This window comes from Tribolium madens, unplaced genomic scaffold, assembly GCF_015345945.1.
Source record: "Tribolium madens isolate multiple individuals breed KSU strain unplaced genomic scaffold, Tmad_KSU_1.1 Scaffold_20;HRSCAF=117;Tcas5.2_LG4, whole genome shotgun sequence".
Taxonomy (NCBI): Eukaryota; Metazoa; Arthropoda; class Insecta; order Coleoptera; family Tenebrionidae; genus Tribolium; species Tribolium madens.
The window spans coordinates 5,267,736-5,290,430 of record NW_025400985.1 but is presented as its reverse complement, the minus strand read 5'-3'; the positions used below and the strand labels follow the sequence as shown (position 1 = coordinate 5,290,430).

General features: G+C 34.3%; 6 protein-coding genes across 8 annotated transcripts; 3 read left to right on the top strand and 3 right to left on the bottom strand.

Annotated features, from left to right (window-relative positions):
- The first annotated feature begins 46 nt into the window (after positions 1-46).
- Positions 47-11,075, top strand: LOC123004595 (centrosomal protein of 135 kDa). Of its 2 annotated transcripts, none has more exons than XM_044397912.1 (15): positions 47-344; positions 403-529; positions 575-1,102; positions 1,151-1,310; positions 1,358-1,560; positions 1,610-1,716; positions 1,766-2,011; positions 2,059-2,181; positions 2,230-2,388; positions 2,439-2,764; positions 2,814-3,024; positions 3,144-3,259; positions 9,551-9,830; positions 9,880-10,457; positions 10,691-11,075. In XM_044397912.1, the coding sequence occupies exons 1-15, from the start codon at positions 180-182 to the stop codon at positions 11,058-11,060; spliced, it is 3,699 nt and encodes a 1,232-aa protein (XP_044253847.1). In that variant the 5' UTR covers positions 47-179; the 3' UTR covers positions 11,061-11,075. The 2 variants fall into 2 exon arrangements, with proteins under 2 accessions (XP_044253847.1, XP_044253848.1); XM_044397913.1 differs by having other exon boundaries at positions 10,508-10,834.
- On the bottom strand, positions 3,261-7,217 carry LOC123004596. Its single transcript, XM_044397914.1, has 4 exons — positions 7,103-7,217; positions 6,435-6,584; positions 4,461-4,660; positions 3,261-4,309 (listed from the first exon to the last, which is right to left on the bottom strand). Exons 1-4 carry the CDS (start codon positions 7,118-7,120, stop codon positions 3,301-3,303), a joined length of 1,377 nt encoding a protein of 458 aa, XP_044253849.1. The 5' UTR covers positions 7,121-7,217; the 3' UTR covers positions 3,261-3,300.
- Positions 11,076-11,426: 351 nt separating the features above from the next.
- LOC123004713 lies at positions 11,427-13,044 on the top strand. Its single transcript, XM_044398107.1, has 2 exons — positions 11,427-12,422; positions 12,799-13,044. The coding sequence occupies exon 1, from the start codon at positions 11,587-11,589 to the stop codon at positions 12,409-12,411; it is 825 nt and encodes a 274-aa protein (XP_044254042.1). The 5' UTR covers positions 11,427-11,586; the 3' UTR covers positions 12,412-12,422; positions 12,799-13,044.
- LOC123004712 (receptor-type tyrosine-protein phosphatase H-like) lies at positions 12,424-19,095 on the bottom strand. 2 transcript variants are annotated; one of them, XM_044398105.1, is made up of 17 exons: positions 18,438-19,095; positions 17,395-17,649; positions 17,092-17,343; positions 16,750-17,040; positions 16,366-16,701; positions 15,996-16,316; positions 14,635-14,943; positions 14,342-14,584; positions 14,138-14,293; positions 13,946-14,057; positions 13,680-13,900; positions 13,550-13,629; positions 13,370-13,504; positions 13,046-13,320; positions 12,763-12,898; positions 12,648-12,714; positions 12,424-12,595 (listed from the first exon to the last, which is right to left on the bottom strand). In XM_044398105.1, the coding sequence occupies exons 1-17, from the start codon at positions 18,715-18,717 to the stop codon at positions 12,501-12,503; spliced, it is 3,564 nt and encodes a 1,187-aa protein (XP_044254040.1). In that variant the 5' UTR covers positions 18,718-19,095; the 3' UTR covers positions 12,424-12,500. The 2 variants fall into 2 exon arrangements, with proteins under 2 accessions (XP_044254040.1, XP_044254041.1); XM_044398106.1 differs by lacking the exons at positions 12,424-12,595; positions 12,648-12,714; positions 12,763-12,898 and having other exon boundaries at positions 13,150-13,320; positions 13,375-13,504.
- A 547-nt stretch (positions 19,096-19,642) lies between these two features.
- On the bottom strand, positions 19,643-21,028 carry LOC123004725 (60S ribosomal protein L10a). Its single transcript, XM_044398127.1, has 4 exons — positions 20,906-21,028; positions 20,631-20,786; positions 20,059-20,380; positions 19,643-19,861 (listed from the first exon to the last, which is right to left on the bottom strand). Exons 1-4 carry the CDS (start codon positions 20,908-20,910, stop codon positions 19,691-19,693), a joined length of 654 nt encoding a protein of 217 aa, XP_044254062.1. The 5' UTR covers positions 20,911-21,028; the 3' UTR covers positions 19,643-19,690.
- A 190-nt stretch (positions 21,029-21,218) lies between these two features.
- LOC123004724 lies at positions 21,219-22,520 on the top strand. Its single transcript, XM_044398126.1, has 2 exons — positions 21,219-21,697; positions 21,749-22,520. Exons 1-2 carry the CDS (start codon positions 21,369-21,371, stop codon positions 22,098-22,100), a joined length of 681 nt encoding a protein of 226 aa, XP_044254061.1. The 5' UTR covers positions 21,219-21,368; the 3' UTR covers positions 22,101-22,520.
- Positions 22,521-22,695: the final 175 nt, after the last annotated feature.

Below are 22,695 nucleotides of genomic sequence, written 5' to 3'. Positions count from 1 at the left end.
TAACTTTGACGTTTTGCGTGTGGCAACACTTTTAAAATTTTAAACGTCTTTTTTGTGTTTGTTGATGTATAATGTTTTTTTAGGTTATGTAAAAATTTTAAAGTTGTAAATCTCGAACAATATCTATTTATAAGTATTATTTTAATTATGTAGTTTTGTGTTTTTATTATTTTGCTAAGATGGAAATGAAAGCCAAAAAACTAAGAGGAGAACTAGACGAGTTGGGTTATTACCTAACATTTTCTCACGAGTCCGTCCCTCTAATTGAAAAACTGGTCGGTGATTTAAAAACAACCACCCAAAGTCTACAAAAGTACATGAAAATAGCTCAAAATGCAATCGAGGTATTGTCACAAATCTGACAATTTATTTTTGGCATAACTGAATTTTTGTGTTTGTAAGGAAAGAGACAATCTTCAGTTAGGTGCAGAACCGTATAAATGCGATAATGCGAGATTAGTGAAAGAATGCAACGAATTGCATCAACAGTTTTTACGTGAAAGGGAAGAAAATGAAAAAATTCAAAGGGGTAAAGGTTCTTGCTTTGAATTCGTAAATTACGGACTAATTTCAGATTTAAAAAGGCGTTTGGAATTGTTAAAACAAGACAATATTGATTGTACTACTGAACGGGAAAAGTTAAAAAGTAAAATAAAACAGTTGGAAGTGGAAATTGTAAATTGTGGGGAAATTCTTTTAAATCCGAAACAAAAATCCAAACCTGGGTTGAAAAGTGCCTCAACTACTGCGTTAATTGGACAGAAGTCGACTAGAAAAGCAAAAAATTTTGAGCTAAATAGCGCCATGGCTTTAGCAGACCAAAAAATTGCTAATTTAAGTAAAGATATAAAGAAGTTGAAGGAACATAATTTGCAATTAATTGAAGCTAATGAGGTTCTACAATCACAGCTAAATAATAGAGATAAAGAAATAAAGCGATTAAATGGTCTCTTGGAAGGTGGAAGGCCAATTCAAGCAATACAAAAAGATTGTTCTTGTAATTGCACTTGTGCTAATAAGGAATTGCATGGGGGTGGTAATATACAAGATCAACTGAACAAAGTTTTACAGGAAAAACACATTCTAGAAAATCGTCTAAAAGGTAAAAAAAAATGTTTTAATTTAAAAAATGCAATTTTTGTGGTTGTAGACGCTCTTGCTAAACAACACGAAGCAATGAAACGTTGTTTACATTTAGCAGAAAGGAACAAATTGTTGGAAAAAGAAATGAAAGACATTGATCATTTAGCATTAGCAGTCGAAGCAGAATGTAACAATACCGTTAAAAACAACGCAGAGAAAGTTAATCGGTACTTTTAATTTTTTGTCACAACCTTTTCTAAACATTTGTTTAAAGTTTACAGGACAGGATGCAAGAAAGTCTTATTCAAATTCAAACTTTAGAAAGAGAAAACAATCAACTTAAACAAAACAAAAAAGAATTAAATGAAAAGTTGGATGCTATAACAGGAGAGAAAAAACATTTACAAACCGTTTTAGAAACGTCCTTGGAGGAAAAAAAACGACTGACGGATAAAATTAACAATTTCACGATAATTGGTTGTTATTTGAGTTTTTTTATATTGTTTTTTAATTTTATTAATTACAGAGCACGACTTGAATATGGAAATTGACAGGTTAAATCGCTTTTCAGCTGAACAAAAGAAAAGAATCGCTGAATTGGAATCGTTAGTGGACCCAAAAACACGCACTGAGGTTCTAGTTAAATTATTTGATTACTATAAATTTATTTGAATTAATTCAGGATGGCCCTCGTATCTTATCTGACGTGTCCCCAAGTCGGGCTAAACCCAAACCTAAGAAAAAACCTCCTAAAAAACCATCAAAAAGTGGTTCTCCCGTTCGACCATCACTTCAGGTACCCACAAATACACCCAAAGATGGGTCTCCTGGGACCGGTAGGTGTTGCAATTGTCATTGCGATTCTTGTTCTTCATCAAAACATATCAAAGAACTGTTAGACAAGGAATTGGAATATAAGGAACAACAAGTAATTGTTTTAAATTGTTTGCTATTTTTTTAATACAGATTTTACAGGCTGCTCGCTGTATTGATAATTTAAAGTCAGAGAAAGATTATTACATGAGGGAGTACCACAAAATATTAGAGCAAATGAAAAATGTGCCCAGTAGACCAGGTAGTAGTGGTAGAATTGATAAGGTATACAACTTGTTTCTGTGGTTGAAGATGATAAGAATTTGATTGTAGAATTCTGAGCTTGTTCAAAAACTGTCGGAACAAGAACAGGCTTTAGCTCTCTTAGAACATAAGAACAGAATGTTATCAAAAGAAAAGTTTGATTTGATTTCAAAACTAGAAAGTGTGAGAGATCTACCTGACACAAGCACCGACGGTCCTTGTCTCAAAGTGAGTAATTTTTTTATTAATTAATATTAATCATAAAATAAAAATTTTAGGCTACTTGTAAACGCACTGAACGTGAGCGCGATCTTTTGCGTTCCGATCTTGAAAGACTTGAAGAAGAAAGAGATATCTTTAGATCCAAATTGAAAAATGTATCAGAAGGTCAAATTAACGAAGTGGAAAGACTGAAAAAACGTCTTTTGGATTCTGAAGAACAAATTCATAGATTGGAACAAGAACGTCGAGAGTTGATTCAAAATCATGGAACAAGAAGATCAACAATTGATACTCTTGAAGAACAATGCGAAACTCTAAAGAATCAATTACGAACCGCACAAAACGAACTTAATCAACAGAGGGCGTTGTACAATCAATTAAAGTATTTTTTTTATTAAAATTTGAACTTTTGTATAATTTTCTTTATTTAGGACTTTACACGAACAAACTGATCGCTCATTATCAGACACTCAAAGCAAATTAGTTCAAACGGAAACGGAACTCGCCAGTGCCTTAGAACATTTGAAAAGGAGGGAACAAGATAGAGGAACAGTCAGCAAAGAGGTGGATTTGTTGAAAAATGATATTCAGATAATGAAAACTCAGTTGGCACAAATAGACCAAGAGAAAGATGAATTGCTCGTAAGTTTAATTTTTATGAAAATTTAGAAAAAAATGAGCGGTCTTAAGTTCAGTTTTTTGTTTTACAAATTATTGTTGTGAGAGTTGAGAAAAAAATGTTTTGTAATTTGATTATTTAGGTGGCCCTAGATGACAAAACTGAAAAACTTGCAATGATGGAACACGAGCTAAAATCCCGCGAAAAAACAATTACTTCACTCGAATCGGCTGTGAATGAAATGAAGAGGAAGCTAGGGTAAGTTTTAGTTTTTATTACAAAAGTAAAAATCGTATAAATTACAAAGTTACAATCTGCGCTACTGAAAAATTCCGATTTAAATAATCGGCTAAAATCACAGTCGGTGGCATACACGCCATTTCGGTTACATTCCTCAACGTCCTTATCGTCCTAGTATACCCGGGGACGCACTCACAAATCCCTTCATTCCCTCCCGCACTGTCCCATAATTCCTGTTTTTTGTACCTTTTGGGCGCCATCCACGCACCTTTAGGACACGGCCCTTGCGTGTAGAGTTTATAGCAGCGTTTCCGGTACCACACCATACCATCACTTTTATTACATTCAGTGATTTCTTCTTCGTCACAATTGTTATCATAAACATCTTTTTCACAACTACACACTCCGTTATACGAAATTCCATCTAAAGAAGGCCTTGTATCGAAATCAAACGTCACGATTCGGCCCTTCCGACATGGCCCTCGCGTCCCTATCCTGTAACACTTATCCTGCGAGAGGAAATACAAGTGTCCTCTAGGGCACGGTTGAGCAATACACGTCGTCGAATTTATAAGAAACTCCCCAAGCGCGCACGGCCCTTGTGTGAAGGGCCGGTAACACGACGAGGTGTTCGCATATCGGACATATCCGCTCTTGCACTGACAAGTCCCGCGCCGGGTTTCCGGATGCAGTTGGTAGTTTTCACCGGAGTTGCAAGGGCCGATAGTTCCGATTTCGTAACACAGATGAGTGTTGTCATGGAAGTGGGGGAGGAAGCTGTGGCAGCCGCAGGTGCGGTCGGGGAGGAAAAGATGGCCCTTTTCGCGACATGGGCCACGAGTGAAATGTTGGTAGCACTGGTTGTCGGAGTAGCGGTAGTCGCGGAGTTCGCGGTGTTTGTTGCAACGGCATTGGGGGATTCGGTCGGGGTCGGTGGTGAGAAGTTGGCCTTTAGGACAAGGGCCTTTGGTCAGTTTGTGGTAGCAGCGGCCGTCGCGAGGCCAGAAGATCTCGTTGGGGCCGGGACAGGAGTGCGTTTGGGTGCAGACGCCCCAAAGGCGTTTAGAGCTGGAAAAAAGTCGCGGTTTTTTATTAAAACAGATGTGGTAAAAATAAACAATTTTTTTGTAATTGAATTATTTAAAAGAAATTCTCCTCGCTCAAAGACAGAATTATAAAAAATTGATTACGGTATCGGATTACGGAATTTTTTGCTTACTTGTCGTCGTTGTATTTGGTGTCTGGTGCAAAGTAGAAACCTTTTTCGCACGGTCCTCTCGAATACAAGTCGTAACATTTACCATCACGTGCAGATTGGGCTTTCATTGGAGGGCAGCGACATTCTGCGGAAAATTTTTGTTCGCCGGATTTTGTGGGAGAAGGACTTAGCTCCATGTCTTCGGAGCATGGGTATCCAGTCTAAAATATAAATAAATAACAAATTTTAAAACAGAAAAATTAAATTAAAAAATGTGACATAAAAAAAAGATTTAATTAAAACTGAAAAAATGTTATCTAAGGGGATAAAAATTAAAATATTATTTTGAAGTCTAATAAAATAATAAGTAACAGTGGCAAAACGATGTTTTCTTTAAAAATAAAAAAAAAAAACTGAAACTATAAAATACATGTATTAGTTTAGTTATTAATTTATCCGACCTGCACGCAAACAAAAACAAAAGTTTATTTTCAATTCACTTTAAAATTCACATATTTATAACGAATTTGATGAAAGAAGAAGATACCATTTTTGTTCTAATTGCAACTTTCAAACTCAAAAATCTTGTTTTGAAATGTGAAAGTTTTATTTTTAAAACCAATTGGTACATACATACTCGAAATTCCAAATACATTTTTGTAAATTTTGAACAAGAGAAACGGTTTATGAAAAGGTAGCTATTTATGCTTCCGGCACTTCTGATTTATTAATTGGAAGTTACAAATTTGAATTAAAAAAAAATAACCTTTGAAATTTACTATTAATAATAAAATTGTAGAGTTTTTATTTTTTTAAATGATATGTCATCGTGCAAATTCTAACTCAAAAGTTGTCAAAAAACAATTGCAAGTACTTTAATTAAAAAAAAAGAAATTAAAAAGATTGACCTCTCTATACAGGGTGTCAGAACTTGCGCCCCAGAGAAAAAAATCTATCTGTCAAAAAATTTAAACATTTATTTTTTGACATTTTACATTTTTTATATCTATTTAATGATACTGATGATTTTGCATATGTTTTTTTATAATTATTTACTCTTAGGATAGCCTGCAGCAAAAAAACTTGGAAAATTATTTTTCCAACTTATTCTTCTTGGATCTTCTTGGTATGGAAACGATGAACAAAAACACGATAAGCCCGTCACACCAAACTTTTATTTACATTTTAATAAAAGTTTGGTGTGACGGGCTTATCGTGTTTTTGTTCAATTTTTCCAACAGAAATAAATAGAGTCAAAGTGCAAAATTTAAACTTTCATAACTTCGAAATTTTTACAGATACTTTTTTAATTTTTTTTTTCATGTTCCTGGTATCTTTTTACCTTACATGGCAATTTTTCTTCTGGGGCGCGAGTTCTGGCGCACCTGTATAAGTTTTATTTCATTTTCTGATTAAAACTACAAATCGCGTTAAATTAACCTGTTAAGAGCTTTACGACTATTTTTAAAGAATATTTTATAAGATGAAATGTATTTGTTCTACTTATTTTAAATCCAAACGACTCACTTTTTTGATTTTTTAATTGTTTTTTGAATTCGCCTCAGCCACGAAATATGCAAATATAGTACGGAAGACGTTTTTTGTAAGTTCATAATAAGACAATTATTATTTTAATTTTTGAATTTTACGATAAATAAAAGGCTCGATTTGTCAAATCAAATACGTCTTAGGGTAATTAAAACAGGAGAAAGTCAATTCCTTGCCTCAACTATTGAATTAGGGCGGCAATGTTCCAGTTATTAACAATCGCAATTCAGCAATCAATAATAAATCATTTCAATTGAGCAATGACTATTCGAACCACGGCATTTCTGATAAGAAAACAATCTAGTTTATTACCAAAGTTCTCATAGTTCTAGACCCACGCACACGAAGGTCGTGATGCTATCATTACATAATTGTACATTCTTTCGTCCGTAACCTTTATCTCCGATTTAATTTCTCGACATTTGCGGAAGGTCACTTCTCACCTACCTTAAATATCTTGTAGCACTTGCCATCAGGGGGCCAATACAGTAATTGCCATCCACCGGGTTGGGTCGCACAAGGATTCAGTTTGGGATTTGCCCATGGGGGCGGCAAAACAGCCCCCAGTGCTGCATTTAATCCCAAAAGTATCAACGTCTGCAAGAAATAAGTTAAGAAAATGATTTTCCCATGACACAAAGCGGCGTTTTTTCACTTATATAACGCGTTAATTATGTGTATATCTCTTGTGTAACAATTCATGTGTAAAGGAGTGTGCTCGAGTCGGAACCAAAATCGTTATATAAATGGATAATTTTATTGAATCTCATATAGACAATGGTGGTGAAGAAAAAAATTGAGCGAATAAAAGTGAAACTTTCACTAGACAATGGGCTTATCAAGGGGCAGAGGCGTTCAAACCCACGGTATTTTCATTCGGAAATTAATCATCACGAAATTTCTTTTATTGTAATTTAATTTAATTTTCGAATACAGAGTTGCGGTTTTGGAAATTCCTCGCTTGAGTTATGGAAAGTCAAGGGAAGTGCGCATTTCCACTTAAATAAATAATAAAATTTAATTAATTTTAATGAAGAAAACTTGTATTTGAATAAAATTATTGTTATTACTCTGCCGTTAATTTTTTCGTTTTAATTAACAATTAATTAACTTACTGCGATATGATATGCCATTTTGGTCGTTAACGTTCACACACCTCCTCACCCATTCTGGTCGGAGCATCCGCCGCGACCATTGCCCATGAAGAACTGATCCATTGTTGGTCTCGAAGAGCGCGATCTCCCATCAAGATTTCGCAAGGCCGCAGCCCCACCTCATGTCTCCCCCATGAGGGTGTAATATCCAGTTGCTTGACTTGAAGATTTTCAATGTCACTGGCGCTTGGTAAAGTTCAACCGAACGCTTTTTGCTTTCACTTGACCGGGTCATCGAGGTCTCTTTCGCTGCAACAAGAACAACCAACGAAAGTGAAACCGATTTATCGGTAATCAGAAGGTCTTATCTAATCGATTTGCGGTTTTTACGTAACCGTTGAGGGCGAAACTAAAAAAAATCATCCAAAAACTATTTTTTCTCGGTATGAAATGTGTCATCAAGTTAAGAAATCGTTGCAATCTTTGGTCTCCATTATTTAAAATAACAAAGCCGTATTGGGGCATTGTTGCAAGATACGATTAAGCAAAAGTGTGTGCTAAATATATAAATGAGGATTTTAACCGAGTGAATTATTAGCCAATGCTTTTGTTTCTTGACTACTAAATAAGCAAAATACATCTATTTTAAGGCAACATTTCTTGCGTTGCATCTATTGTAATTGGTTCTAATCTGCATTTTTCCATACGGTTTCAAGCCATATTGCTCAAGGAGAATTGTTATTGTTCAAATACATTTTTTTTATTATAATTTTAGATTAAATTTAGATAAGGTGATTTGGAGAAAGGGCGCGCGATCGTTAATGAAGGTTAATAGCTTTTATTAATAATTTAATGAAATTAGACAGGATAATAGATCATATTTCATATTTCTAATGCTTTAAGAAAAAACTATGATTTTGACTTGCCAAATATTTTTATTTAAAAGTGATTGCTTTTTTTATATTTTTGGGAAAAATCTTGATATGAAACATTTCGTGAAACAAGGTAACACAGTTTATTGAATAGATGCTGAATTTTAAAAAGATGGTTTGGGGTGTTTTATACAGGGACATTTTTTTAACTCTGAACATAGCCCTATGTTCAGTTTAAAAAACACAGATCAATCTATTACTCTCAATTAATGATAGTCTAAGTAGTTTGTCTACAATATTTAAGAGCAGCAAAATAAAAATTTGGTTTACTTAAATGAAGACAAACAAAAAAATTACAGGGAGATAGAATATTAAATACTTCACGGTTAAAAATGAAGATATAACATAGGGCTTGAACATAGCTCATAGTTAAAAAATGTCCCTGTATATAAAAAAATATCCAACTGTGAGTATCAAATTAATTAATTAACAGAAAGTGCGACTTTTCTTCCTCTTAAAATCCACAAAAACCGTTTACTTTTTTCTTCCGTTTTATGCATTTTGCATAATTAGATTCATCTGTTTATCATAGATATTTGCTTCGCTACTCTATCGACCTTCGCCACTATAATTACTAAATTTTGATGCAAAGTTCAAGTGACAAGGTGAAATATTTTGGAAAGTGTTTTTTTCCGTAAAAATTCGACTTATGCCCACGTGTACAATTTCGTGATTTATTCATTGAAAGCACCCAGTTACGACTTTCATTTAATTCGCCAATAAATTTACCTAATTTAATAAAACTATCGATTAATACAAACAGATGTTTAAACTTTCGCGTTATTGTTGAAATTTTAGACAATGTAGCTAGAAGTTTCGTGTTAAATCATCATTAGGAACATTATTTTTGATTGTTAACAAGTGTGCAAATGTTATTGTCATTGCCACAATCAAGTTGAATAATAGATAATTAGATAACGACAAGAATTTCTTCTACGGAGATCGGTGCTAATTATACAGGTATTATTTAGATGATGTAAAACAAACTCTGTGCTGAAACATTCACACATAAATTGAGTTTTAGGCATGTTTGTATTCTCAATTAACAAAGTGCATTCGACTTCGGGAATTTCGTTTCGTAACAAGAGTCATAAAACTTGCTCCGCTCAGCTTTTTTACTTCTACTTAAAATTCCACTACATAGTATTAGTCCATTGCGTAAAAATTGTCTCTTCTTGAATTTATAATTAAGTTTTTTTAATAATTCGGACACGTTTCAGTTTAACACATAAACCTTGGGTCGGCTCGTTTTGTAATGTTAATAACTATTGACAATTGGAAAATCCTAAGACAACGTGAAACTCTCCTCGGTCTAGAAACTCAAGTGAATAGACGCCTAATTTGATATTGTGCGCCTTACTATTGCTAGTTTTTGCCGAAATTCTTTCCTAATTTAGAAACGCGCAATTATGCAATTAAATTAAGTTCTCATGACGTTTTTTGTTTATTAAAACTTCCGATCAGTGAAAGTCTATAAGTTTTTGCGATCACCTTCGACCTGCACATACCGAGATTTCATTTTCACACAATTTTTCAGCTCATCCAACGACGAGAATGCGAATCAAAAGCATGAAATTCACAGTTTAGAAACCGAATTGGCGACACTGAAACAAGAACTTGACACCATGAGAAAAATTAAAGACAGTGCGATTCAAGAGAACCGCAGACTTCAAGACGATTTAGGTTCGGTCACTTGTGACTGCAGAGATGCACGGAAGGAATTAGAATTGTACAAAAGACAAGTCGATGATTTGAAAACCCAACTTCAACATTACGTTGCTGAAGTTAAAAGAACGGAAGATCTTATCTCTAATAAAGTAAATATTTGATTAGTTTAATACGTCGATTTGATTGTTCGTTTTTAAGGAAATTGAAAGGAACGAGTTGTTGGATCAGTTTAGGTCACTCAGTCATGAAGCTAATATTTTAGAAACTAACAATCACACTTTAGAAACCGAAGCCACTCAAAGTAGAGTACAACTCTCGGTCGCGTTAGATCATGCTGCTGATTTGGAACGTAAATTGGACAATAAAGATTCCATCATACAAAGTTATGAGAAACAAATTGCTGATTTGACAAGTCAAATTGCAAGTTTGGAGATTCAACTCAGACAGTGTATGAACCAATTTGACAAAGCCGACGAAGAGTTGCAAAACATGAGGGACTTCTCGTTGAAATTGGAATCAGAAAATGCACGACTGAAGAGACAATTGCGGGATAGAGACGATCAAAGAATGCAAATAGATCGAAATGTTGATCAGTTAAGAAACGAACGTGAATTTTTACAACATACAGTCACGCGAGACAGACATAATGTGGAATCTGTTGAAAGAGATTTACACGATGCGAAGCACGAAACGACCGAATTGAGAATACTGAACCGGGATCTTCAGGAAGAAGTGCAAAATTTGAAAATGCAAGTGCAAGAACTGAAGGAAAAATTGTAAGTAACATCTTATTTAATTGTACCAATTTTTTTAATTTTTTGTCTAGTGTTACAACTTCCGAACAGTTAGATATGTTTCAAGAAAAAGCCTTAGAGTACGCTCAACAAAACAAACAATTGAGACGCGAAATTGCAAATGAGCGATTTCGTAGAACTAGAGATAGTGAAAGTTCCAAATATCCCTCTCTTTAATTCCCTTTTCCAACCCTAATATTTTTTCCTTTTCCTAGACAACAATTTGTCCATGATCACACCACACCGACATCATCACCGTCCCAATCACCCTCTGCCAGTCTTAAAGTACTCATCAGTACCAGGGAATTTCAGTCAAGGGCAAATAATTTGCAAAAGTCAAAGAGTTCAGTTGGGGGGAATACAAGCAGGGCAGTTATGGAAGTTCCAGATAGTGACGATGAGAAGAGACTACAGGGTGAAAAAGATCAAGCTGTTGCGTCTGTGAAAGAATGTTTTTGTACTTGTTGTTGTGAATTTAAGAGTAGGTCTAGAGATGAGGGTGTTAAACGTTGTTGTTTTGCGAATTATACCATTGTACGTGAAACGCGGGGCAGTGAATCGCCCAGTTTGCAATCGAAAAAATAAAATTTTAGCACATTATTAGTTTTATTACATTTTAATAATGTTGTTGAAGGCATCTGATTAGAAGTATTAAAACTTTTTTTCGGTCCAAAAAACATGTCAGAAAATTTCGGTTGCGTTATATTTAAAAAAGTCAAATGTTAATTTTCTAGAATGTACGCTCACGGAGAGTTGAATTAATTACCTTTAATGCAGAAATAAAATCAAATTTTAATAGTTTGTTAGGTAGTCCTACAAACTGTTATAAGAGCTATTTGAGAAAAATAACTCAAGATGTAAGTACGTTATGCAACCAATTATACATCAGTCAAATTCGGGCGCAATCGTTTTCGGGTTGTTGGGCTTTCAAAAATTGAAATCATAAAAAAACTGAAAAAGTTGACACATGTCGATCGGTTTGTTTAGTGTCAACAAACTAATCCAAAATGTGTAAAACTCGAGCTGTGTTTACTGAAGACAGCCTATTTATTGCTTTTTAATTAATAGGTTTTAATTTATTGTTCTTCTGAATAAGTGAGAGTAAGAGGTTATGTCAAAAATGGCCCAACTCGAGATCAAGAAAATGAAACAAGGAATGTCTTATTCCTGCAAAGAAAAAACAATCATTTTAAACGTGTTCAAATATTTCCGAATTCAATTCCCCGATAAGTGTGTAACTGAGATCGTCCGACGGACTTCAAAAGCCACAGGGTGTAGTGAAAAAAGCATTTTTCAATTTCGCAAAGAAGAGGCAAGTGCTGAAGGTTTCAAAGTGCCATCAACTACGAAAATTAGGAGAAACATCAATATAAATAGTAGAGACATTAAATACGACAGTACTGTACGACAAGCCATAAGAAATATAGTTTACGAACTTAAATACAAAAATATCGTGCCATCGTTAAACACGATTTTGAAACAAGTAAACGGTGACCCCCAATTACCAAACTTTTCGTTGATGACACTACGAAGACTACTGTTTGATATGGGTTTCTGTTATGAGAAAAACGGGAACAAGTCTGTCCTAGTTGAAAAAACACCACCTGTTAAGAGAGACCCAAAGAAGGAAAATTTAGGTAGTAACAAGGCCAAAAAAGTTGTCAAGCCACCTCAACAGTACTGCCAACCAAGTGAACCAATTAATCCAGTTTCTCACAATAACCTACCTCCACAACAGCCCCCAATAAACAACCATATAGTGATTCAGATGCCTCAACATGATAATCACATGATGCCAAGCATGCACATATCACACCACAACATGCCAATGATGCTCAACCACAGAATGCCACCCCCACATACAATGCCACCCCCGAATGTCAATATGACACCCTGGATGCATCCAACACACCATGCCATGATGAAACAGGAGTGAGGAAAAATCAGGTATACAAAACTTATTTATTTATAGATCACAGCTTTCCAATAAAACAATTAAGTACAATACAATTGAACTAAATTTAGTTATAAGGCACTTTCGACCTCAGTCTCAATTAGATTTTTCTTTAATGAATATTTTATTATGTCCATGTTTTCATATATCCGTTCTTTTGACGAATCTGGAATTGGATATGAGAATTAAAGTTGAATTAAATAAAATGTTTTTGTTACCGGTTGATTGAGTCATGGGTGTTTCCAAATAATCATTAACACAAGTATGGATAAACACGTATTGTTTCTAAAAAAAATGTAGAGGATTTTGTTTTTTCAAACAAAAATTACTTACTTCTGTTTGTACCATATTTGCTCTTTGTTTTCTTAGGTCAAGAACAGTCTTATAGATATTAATGTCTCTGTGATCATCAATGGTCTGAAGAAGTATGTCTAAAGCTATCAACGTCCCTGTCCTACCAACGCCAGCGCTGTGAACATATAGTATTATTTTTAATTTGTTTTACTTAAGTTAGAATTAATTCCCGCCGATAACTTATTGCCAAAACTTATTTTAATCAGAGAGTTCCTCTAGTATTTTTATACAATTTTTTACAAAATAAAACTTTCATAATTACCTGCAGTGCACAACAATTACACCTCCTTCACTTCTTGCTTTTTCCCTCAATTGTCTACAAAATTCTAGCATATTATCTGTCCCTAACGGAACGCCAAAATCTGGCCATTCCAAAAATTGCATATGTATCACATGTCGCTGCTCTGTGCCTCTTCGAACTTGTAAAGTTCGTATACAGTAAGTACCGAAATGCAATTCTGTACAACATCTGACTTCTAGTGATTCCCCGAATGTGACACTTTCATGATTACTGGGAAAATAATGGTAACATTTTTCCTAGAATTTTTTCGATTATTTAAAATTTTTAATCGAGAAACACACTGACTTTACTTTGTTCGACGAATTGTGAGACCATCACGATTATTGAAACGTTTTCCTGTAGAACCATTTTCCAAAAGTCGCGGGTTGTTGATTCAAGGGGCCCTTGAGTGGCAATGTATTCCAATTTACCAGAATAGCCCTAAAAATATTTATTAGTACATAATGATAGTTATATTTTTTAAACCTTTATGTACGACGCGTTGATGTAATCCGAACTAATTTCATCATCTTCGTCTATATTTAATTTAACACGTGTTTCGTCGACTGAAAAACAGAGTGAGAATAACCGTTTCATGTGCGTTTTTACGACATACAAGGCAGAATATTTGTGTATCTATTTTTACGCCTGTTTTCGGCGAGAACAGCGTAAGAAATTTGTGCCGCCACTTCTTTACTTTGTAAACCCAATTCGGTGAATTGTTGCTTGAGGATGTGGGGATTTTCTTTGAGATGTGTGTAAAAAGCCACGTATTTTTGACAGGAGAGGGGTTCAGGGGTTGTTGTCGAAATTCGTTGTTCTTCTTTTGGTATCGAACTGAAATTTATTTTAACGCTAATTTATCAAGGATCATGTGCTTACCTTCTCCGATTTCGTCTCCACAGAATTACCAAGAAAATTATTAAGATTAGTAAAAGCAAAATACCGAATGTTAAGCCAAGAATGAGGGCCAAATCCAATTCTTCCATCACATCTGAAATTGAACTGGCATTGTAAAAAATTCAATTTTCCTGCATATGAGATAAGATAATGTGATAACACAGTTTACATTACCTGTTTTAAAAGGTAATAATGAACTGTCCTTATAACCCGCTCTTGTTAGGCCTCTCAGAATCAACCAGTATTTTGTATCGTCATTTAGGATTTTGTTACAATAATAATCTTCACAACTTCCGTCGCCGATTGTAAAATTTGTTGAGTTTACACCGTCTGAAATCGTGCGATTTTTTTTCAAATATAAAAATTATTGAAAATTACCGCTGAAAGGGTTCCAGAAGTTTGGGGTTAACTGAATGCCATTTTTTGGTACTTCAGGCCACGTATCGTTTGTCCCATCCCAAAATCCGTAACCCCCTTCTTGTGCTTCCGTCAAAAGTATCAAAGTGTATGCAAAAATCTCGCCGTTTATGTTATTAAAATTTTCTTTTTTAAACGCGAAATATGCCTTTTCTTGTTCAGGACTCGGTGCTTTCAAATCCACATTTTCATTAATCACTGGTACTGCAAAAAATTATTTTTACGCAATTATTATTTTTTATTTAACAACATACCACCAGCTTGCGAATGAAACGCCGGAACTGAAACCGGTCCTGAAGTAAAATTTTCAGTCACAACTTTAATTACAACTGAATATTCGCGTTCAGGTTTTAGTGGAATTGTTACGTTTGTTTCATTAGTTTCAATTGTCTTTTCTTCAGGGTTGAAACCATTTCTTTTTCCAATGTAGTTTATTTCGTAATGTTTGAAAGGTCCATTTGTGTTGCATGGAGGTTCGAATTTGACAATCACAGAGCCGGAATAAGTTTCATTTTGAGAATATTCCGGAGCTAAAGTCTCCGCGTTTTCAACTTGATCCGGCTCTAAAAATTGGTATTTGTTGGAACTGAGTAAACTAAGAAAACTCTCTGTTTTTGAGCTTAATACATACAGGGCTGCGCCCCAGAGGTAAGGTAAGGTAAGATACCACGAACAAGTAAAAAAATGTTAAAAAAAAATATTTATAAAAATTTCGAAGTTATGAGAGTTTAAATTTTGCACTTTGATTCTATTTATTTCTGTTGGAAAAATAATTTTCCAAGTTTTTTTGCTACAGGCGATTAAAAGAGGAAAAACAAAGAAGCTGTATCCTAAATTGTAAGTCTGCTTAATGTTATTTGTGGTTTTTATTGGTAAAATTTTTGTACCTTTACTAAATAATTATAAAAAAAAACATACAACATCATCAGTATCATTAAATAGACATAAAAAATGTCAAATGTCAAACATTTTCGACAGATAGAATTTTTTAAACATTTTTTCCATGTTCCTGGTATTTTACTCGAAATTTTTCTCTGGGGCGCAAGTTCTGTCACACCCTGTATTTTTTATTTTAATTAGTACAACTTCATAGAAATTATTATAAACAAAATAGTTTCCAATTTTCTGACTTTTTGTATTAACACTCAAAATTCCGGTGTCAATTGAAAATTTTGATTCACAAATCCGAAATTTATATTTTACTTTGTCCGACTTCCAATCTCATTTTGGAATCTTGTAATTGTATTTTCAAAAATAGCGATTGAGACTTTGAACCACTAAATTCCGAGTTTACTACCGATTTTAATCAGAAATTTGGAATCCAAATCTGCTTTCTCCAAAAGTTTTAAGTTAGATATAGATTCGAAAGTTTAGTTACTATTATTGAAATTCAAAATTTAGAAATTCCATTTTGCCAAAGTAGGAATTGGATTTAAAATCTGTGTTTGAAGCTCGAAATTCTGTATTAATATTTATTTTCATTGCGAATGCCATTTTTAAAACTTAAAATTTTTGAAAATCCGTGTTTGTTTCAAACAAAAATTATCAGATTTCTTTTAACATGGTAAAAAATTCGTATACAACTCGGGTGCCGCTTGTCAATTTTTACACTTACCTGTGGCAATTGTAGCGGCGTTTGCACTTGTTTCCGTCCCATTTCCGGCTCCATCAACCCCATAGACCGAAATATTATATTTAAAATAAGGCAACGCTTCTTCAAAAACAAGACTAGTGTTTCCCACGCCGAGGTCAAAGAAATAATCAGTGATATTAAATGCACATTCTTTATTAACAATCGTATAAAGAGGTCCCAGATTAATAATTTTTAATCCATACAAAGTCATGATTCCGGGGATTTTTTCCGGTTGCCTCCATTCGACTGTAAATTGTCGAGACTTTACATCTTGTATTGTGAGTGACTGGGGAGCCGAGGGAACTGTAATTATTTCAGTAATCGAAACATATTAGAAAACAAAATAAAATACCGTCTTCATCTGTAGTAGCTTCAAATGGGGTTTCAGAGGAATTTCCACCTGTGTTTGTGACAACTCCCGAACAGGAATAATTCGTAAAAGGTGACAAATCATCGATTGTCATTGAATATCGGTTATTAGGCCTTTGTTCGGTGACTTCTTTCACACTTTGCGCATCCCGGATTATCCAAGAACTGTTTTCGTTTGAGTCTTCCGGTGCAATGCAAGTTACCACTAGTGCAGTCACATTACACATATTTGTCGATTTGTTGTCAGTTTCCCACGTAATGTGTATTTGTGTTTTACTGCTGGATAATGAACCGATGACAATAGTCGGAGGATTATTTGCTAAAAAGCAATTCTAAGATGTGTTTTATTTGTTGAAAAAACACCTACGGTAGGCTTGAGCCTGGAATTCGGCCGCTTTGACATTCCCTTGTTGATTTTCTCCAATTAAGGGTTTTACATTTATTTCATATTTCATACATCCCACAACCGGAGATAACTCTAAATACGTTTCGTTGGTTTTCTTCTCTTGTGTTTTAGCCGTGCTGCCTTGGGGCCACCATACTATATAATAGGCGGTTACACATTGAACGACTTTGTCTTCAGGTGCTTGCCATGTTAGATTTAAAACATTTTCAGAGACTTGTTCAACTTTCAAGTCCCCAACTTCGTAACCAAACGCTTCATAAAAGGGAATAAGTTTTAATTTGTTTTTATTTGTACTTCACTTACGATTAGGGGCAATTGTGTTAAAACTGTCGTTTGTAAGTTGTCCCAGTGTATCATCATGAGAGGCCGCAACTGCGACTTTGTATTCATTGCAAGCTGTTAAATGTTCGAAAGTGTAGTTATTTTCGGTGGTTTCGTAAAAATTATTGTCGAGGTAAATTACGTATTTGTCAACACATTGGGTATTTTCCGGGGGTTCCCATTCCAAAAATACTTCAAAACTTGTTGCATTTATTGTAAAATTCACCTTAGGAACTAGAAATTTAAATTTTTCCACATTTCGTTGCACATTTTGGGGAAACTTACTCTCTGTTTTTGTTGTCACTGTTTGTTCTGTTTTATTTCCCGAAGTGTTGTTTATAAAAGTTGCAATACCGACAGTATATTCAGTACAAGGTTTTAAATTTCTGAATGTATACTCGGTTTCAGTGGTTTCGTTGTGAACTTCGTTATCGAGGTAAATAATATATTTGTCGAAACAATCTGTTCTTTCCGGGGGTTCCCATTGAAATGTTATTTCAGAAGTAGTTGAGTTAACGTTTAAAATGTTAACCATAGGAACTGAAAAAGCAATATTGATTCTAAAATCTATTTTATAAGGTGATTTTGGTGTTACTAGTAAGTAGAAAGTAATTACAAACTAAGGAAATGATTATTATTGGTTTAGAACATTTCAACTAAAAAAAATGTATTTGGTAAATGTGTTTACGTAATGATTTAATGTATTTATTGTTATCAAAATGTTCTGTTTCCGTTTTCCTTTTAACACTCATTATCTTACGACTCCCTTTATTTATACCAAAACAGTAAATTATTTTGGGACTCAACAGATCAACCAAAAGTAATAAAATATGTATAATTTTTTAAGTTCTAAAGTGAATTGAAAATTCGATTTTTTGGGAAGAATATTTATCAACAAGCTATTAGTTTTTGAAATACTGCCAGATTTAGTTAAATAGCTGATGATAGTTTTTAGAAAAAGGGATATTTTGACATACAATAACCAGTTTTAATCTTTTTATTCCTACTGAGTAAAGAGAAGCTCGTAATCTTAGATAACATATAAAACAACTTTGGGTTTCTTAACAAAGATGTTGCGAAAGGATTAGTGCTATATTTACTTTAAAATTACATATCTACTTCAGGAGCAAATATTTTGCTTATTGTACGCAAAAATAGTAGCTTAGGGAAATTGTTTTTGTTTGTCTAAAGTTGAATGCTGATAAAATCATTTGGACCCATTGTTATCGCATTACTTATTGATTGGTTCTTAATTTTATCTGTATTATATAGACACCGAAAAATTTCCTTGGAATGCAAAATTCCTTATTATCCAACAAATGACTTACTGTTAGCACAAGCCGTTTCTGTAAATAATATTGGTGAAGTAGCTGAAGACATTTCAGTTTGGGTTGAAGAAACTTCGTTGGATGAGGGTGCTTCAGTTGTTGAAGCTATTTCTCCGTTTCCAGGCCACGAAGTTAGTTCTTGTTTCACAAAAATATCATTTTCGGACAAATTATTTTGAATTTCGTTTGTTTCATGGTTGTGACCGTTTTGCTTCTCGATTTTTGTCAATTTTCCGTAAATACTCGGCACCACAAGCAGTAACACCCACACCACATTCATTTTTTTTTTATTAAGTTTTCTGTCACATCAGCTTAAATATATATTCGCAGTGTTAAACAGGATGCCTTTATCAACACGACCGTTCAGCACCACACGTATGAGTAATGAATAAATTTTATAGAGTTAACATTTTATTTTGCTACACTCTGGATTTGTTACGTGTATAGGTACTCGAAATTTATAACTTTTTGAGATAGCGAGATTACGTTTGAAGAACAATTGGATGATAGGCACTAAGCACACACAATTTGCTGGCTTACTGAAAATGATAAAATGTCGATATTGACTATTATCTTTGAATTGGGATGAGCGAATTTTTTATTAAGTACATGACGTTAATTAAGCGGTATTTGGAAAACGTGTACTGGCGGAATTAAAGACTACGGCTGTTTAAGGCACTGTGGGACGATAAGCTCCCTTAGAGATATATGCGCGCTATTTATAGAAAATTATACATAATCTCTGTTTTCGTTATTTCCCCCGGGTTTTCGAGATATCGGCTTTTATCATAATGGACCAGGGAAACTCGCCGGAGGGAAAAATTTTATAAACATTTTTCAACTTCAACTTAGGAAAACATCTGTTGCATCAACCGTGGTAGCAACAGCTACATTACATAATATTAATTCTATGCAGCCATAAACGGCGCAAAACAAAATAGGCACTAAAACTATTTTTATGTCGTAAATTAAGATTTATTATTTGTTTTTACTTTTCCATTTAGATTATTGTATTGCAATAATTAACCTTACGTTAAGTGATTTCACGTTAGTCATTCTTTGCGGCTATTTTTAAATAAACAATTTTAATTGTTAAATCTGTGCATAAAAACTTACATTATGCAACCATTTATACTTCTGCACCTTTCAATCGTATTTTCAACATGGAAATTTCAAACTATTTGGAAAGAAATAAAACAATTTGATTCTTTACTTTTTTTTTATTTTTCACCAATTCAGGTATGTCACAAAAATTAATACAATCTTTGAGGTGGTCCCATGGACGATTTGACGTGTAGAGACCTAACATTTTGCCAATGTTTCTTCAACAAAGACACCAAGAAATTGATGGCGAGATGAACGTTTTGGACGAGTTCGTCAGAGGTCATGTCAACATGACCAACCGCTACAGACAAACACAAGACCTGAAATTGTTATTTTTAGCATCACCATTCACACAAAAATCCTTATTAAACAAATGTTTGCAACATTAAAGCCACAATTACATGCGTAAAAGTGGTAGTTATAATTGCACATTATTTAGCACCATTATTCCATACAAAATGACAATAAGAAATGTTAATTTGTTGGCTTAATGATGCAACATTTTCAAGTTTCTTACCTTTTTCATTTGGAATTTGATAGTGGCTTTGACTTCGTCGATTTTCTGGACCATTGATTCTTGATGTGAGAGCAATCCAGGGAATTTACCAGCTTTGTTAAGACCTGGACCTAACAAACGTGGGATTTGCTTAATGAGAGCTTCCGATGCCAAAAATGCGTCGTATTTTTTGGCCAGCTTTTTCACGAGCTTCTTATTCTTGTTGAGCTTCTTTAAGGCTTCGACATCCATGTATGGAACATTATTAGCTTTAGCTTCATCACAATGCTGTTGATCTCCCAACATGCACACCTGCATTTTGGGGCGCGGGATGTGCTTCAATCTAGGGGCAAAAAAAAACACAGTAAGTACTAGTCAGGACACGAAGTTCCAAAAATGATCTCCTTGCAAGTGATTGTGACTCACCACAAATTCAATCTAAACTATAGCGATAATGTCCAAAAAAGACAAATATCTACCCAGTTATTTTAAGACCCTGGGTACAGGTCCGCCAGAGATAACTCCAGCTCCCTGATATATGAACCGTTTACAAAATGAGTTAACCTATAAACAGTTCATTCAGGTGTACATACTTGACGGTGCCACTGAAACGTTTGTCTTTTTGGGGATCATAATTTTTCAGTCCGATTTGAAGCTCCACCGTTTCGAGGAAATTCCTTTTCTTCTGCTTTGAGTGCTCCAGAACGCCATTCACGCATTCATACAAAGTATCACGAGACACCTTCGACCTAGCAAAAAATTAAAAATATGAACGAATTATGAATAAAGTGTGTTAGATAATCATTATTCAAGTAAAGTTGGGGTAAATTATATCAGGATTATTTCAAAAAATTAAAATTTTACTTACGACATTTTTGACAAGTTCTTGTCAACGTGCACGCACAAATGAGAAAGAAGCAGTGATGCAACCGAACTTGTATAGATTGTGGTGCCAACCTGCGGCCAAAGTTCCTAGTTTTCTTGAAATTATTTAATTACTTTTGTATAAGAATATTATTTTATGGCAATTTAACATTCCCTCGTTTACTATTGTTGACGCAAAATAACTCAAAAATATTTTTTGTTAAATATAACAATTAATTTATTTAAGTCTCAAACCAATTTCTTGAAAATTCTAGAAATTTCTGTAACCGACCGCATGAGGCCAAATGTCAAACAGCTGATCCAATAGTTGCATCAGTTGCGTCGACTCAGATTGGAGCATTGTGATCGCTTGAAACAAAAAATAAACAATTATTCAAAGTGTTTTTACGTATTTTTAATCTAGTGCATTTTTTCCGAATATAGTGTATAAGGTAGTGGTTGCATGTATGAATAATATGACAGGAGACCCTAACCAAGAAAACCACCCATCAGTTTTCGGTTTCGAACCATACCCGTCTCTAAACGTGCAACCCATAGACTGGAGTCGAATACCATTCGGGCCTTCAGCAGCCTCAGTGATTCCCCAGGGACAATTTAACCCATCTTTAATTTATCAACAAGTACCCTCAAGTATAGGACATTTCTCGTTTTGTTCCTCACAAGCCCCACATCCAGCACAGTTTCCTTTTCCCCCTAGCACTCCCATAGAAAATAATGTGTCGGTACACCATTCGTTTTCCACAGTGCGTTGCAAGAGGAAAACTGAGTCTCCACCGTAAGTATTCATCAAAATTAAACTTAACACATTTTTCACAAATTGGTTTAGGTTACAGCCATGCAAGCAACATATCACAGAAGAGAAAATGGCAGAACATATGTCTCGTTTGCACATAAGTTCGGAAACAGCGACGTCGTCAAAGGAATCAGATGGAGATAGAACACGGCGTTTGTATATGTGTGAAGAAATGAGGAAATTGCAAAGTGATTCTATTCTTCCCCAATCTCTGTTGTCTAAAATTCAACGACCTTGTACAGCTTTGGTATTATGGACACCCCCACGTCGTTTGATTCCCTTAGAAAACGTAGAGAGTGAAAATAATAACGAAGAAGAGGCTCCTGATCAAAATAAGATGGCTATGGAGGCTGATTTGAATAATATGGATCTAGATAATATTTAAGTTAGGTTTTTCTTCCAAGTGATTATTCTCCAAGACTGATAATTTGAAAGGAATGATTTGTATTAAGAAATTGTGTTCCTAACCTTTATTTTTTTATCGTGAGGAGAGGAAATACTGTAACGAAATAGTGTTATACACAGACCAGTTTTTTTCTGCAATAGAGCTTTAAGTAATTTATAAACTTTTTTCATATATACTTTAAAAATCGTAATTAAAATAGAGTGTAAGGAAGACATTGCTCACACTTTTTTAACGTTTGTTCGTTTTTTCTTTCACTTTTGAACATTTAAGTTACTTTTTTACTATTGCTGTATTAGATGTAAGCTTTCTTACGTTTAGTTCTCTAACGATTTGTTAACTTTTGTTCTTAACACCTTTTTTGATTGTTTTGTATGGCAGTGCAATTGGCCAAAATAAAAACTTATTTAAATTACGGATTTTTTGTTGGGTGAATTATGCGAATTAGGTCTTGCCGGCTCAAGTGGCAATACCGGTTATGTTTTTTGCGATTTATGGTTTGTGGTAAGTATGGAAAAAGTTCCATATCCATCGCAGCTGATGTTGGCGCATGCGCGTGTTTTAGTTTGAAAATCAG

Coding starts and splice junctions, on each gene's coding strand:
- LOC123004595 (XM_044397912.1), top strand. CDS start 180: ATGGAAATGAAAGCCAAAAAACTAAGAGGAGAACTAGACGAGTTGGGT. Junction 345..402: donor TAGCTCAAAATGCAATCGAG/GTATTGTCACAA, acceptor TGTGTTTGTAAG/GAAAGAGACAATCTTCAGTT. Junction 2,765..2,813: donor GCGTTGTACAATCAATTAAA/GTATTTTTTTTA, acceptor TTCTTTATTTAG/GACTTTACACGAACAAACTG.
- LOC123004596 (XM_044397914.1), bottom strand. Junction 4,661..6,434: donor AGTGCTACAAGATATTTAAG/GTAGGTGAGAAG, acceptor TTTATATTTTAG/ACTGGATACCCATGCTCCGA. Junction 4,310..4,460: donor ACCAAATACAACGACGACAA/GTAAGCAAAAAA, acceptor ACTTTTTTCCAG/CTCTAAACGCCTTTGGGGCG.
- LOC123004713 (XM_044398107.1), top strand. CDS start 11,587: ATGTCAAAAATGGCCCAACTCGAGATCAAGAAAATGAAACAAGGAATG.
- LOC123004712 (XM_044398105.1), bottom strand. CDS start 18,717: ATGAATGTGGTGTGGGTGTTACTGCTTGTGGTGCCGAGTATTTACGGA. Junction 16,702..16,749: donor ATTCCAGGCTCAAGCCTACC/GTAGGTGTTTTT, acceptor ATTGCTTTTTAG/CAAATAATCCTCCGACTATT. Junction 14,944..15,995: donor CGCCGCTACAATTGCCACAG/GTAAGTGTAAAA, acceptor ACCAATTTTTAG/AGCCGGATCAAGTTGAAAAC.
- LOC123004725 (XM_044398127.1), bottom strand. Junction 20,381..20,630: donor CGTTTCAGTGGCACCGTCAA/GTATGTACACCT, acceptor TTTTGCCCCTAG/ATTGAAGCACATCCCGCGCC. Junction 19,862..20,058: donor TCAAATTCCAAATGAAAAAG/GTAAGAAACTTG, acceptor TAACAATTTCAG/GTCTTGTGTTTGTCTGTAGC.
- LOC123004724 (XM_044398126.1), top strand. CDS start 21,369: ATGAATAATATGACAGGAGACCCTAACCAAGAAAACCACCCATCAGTT. Junction 21,698..21,748: donor AGGAAAACTGAGTCTCCACC/GTAAGTATTCAT, acceptor AAATTGGTTTAG/GTTACAGCCATGCAAGCAAC.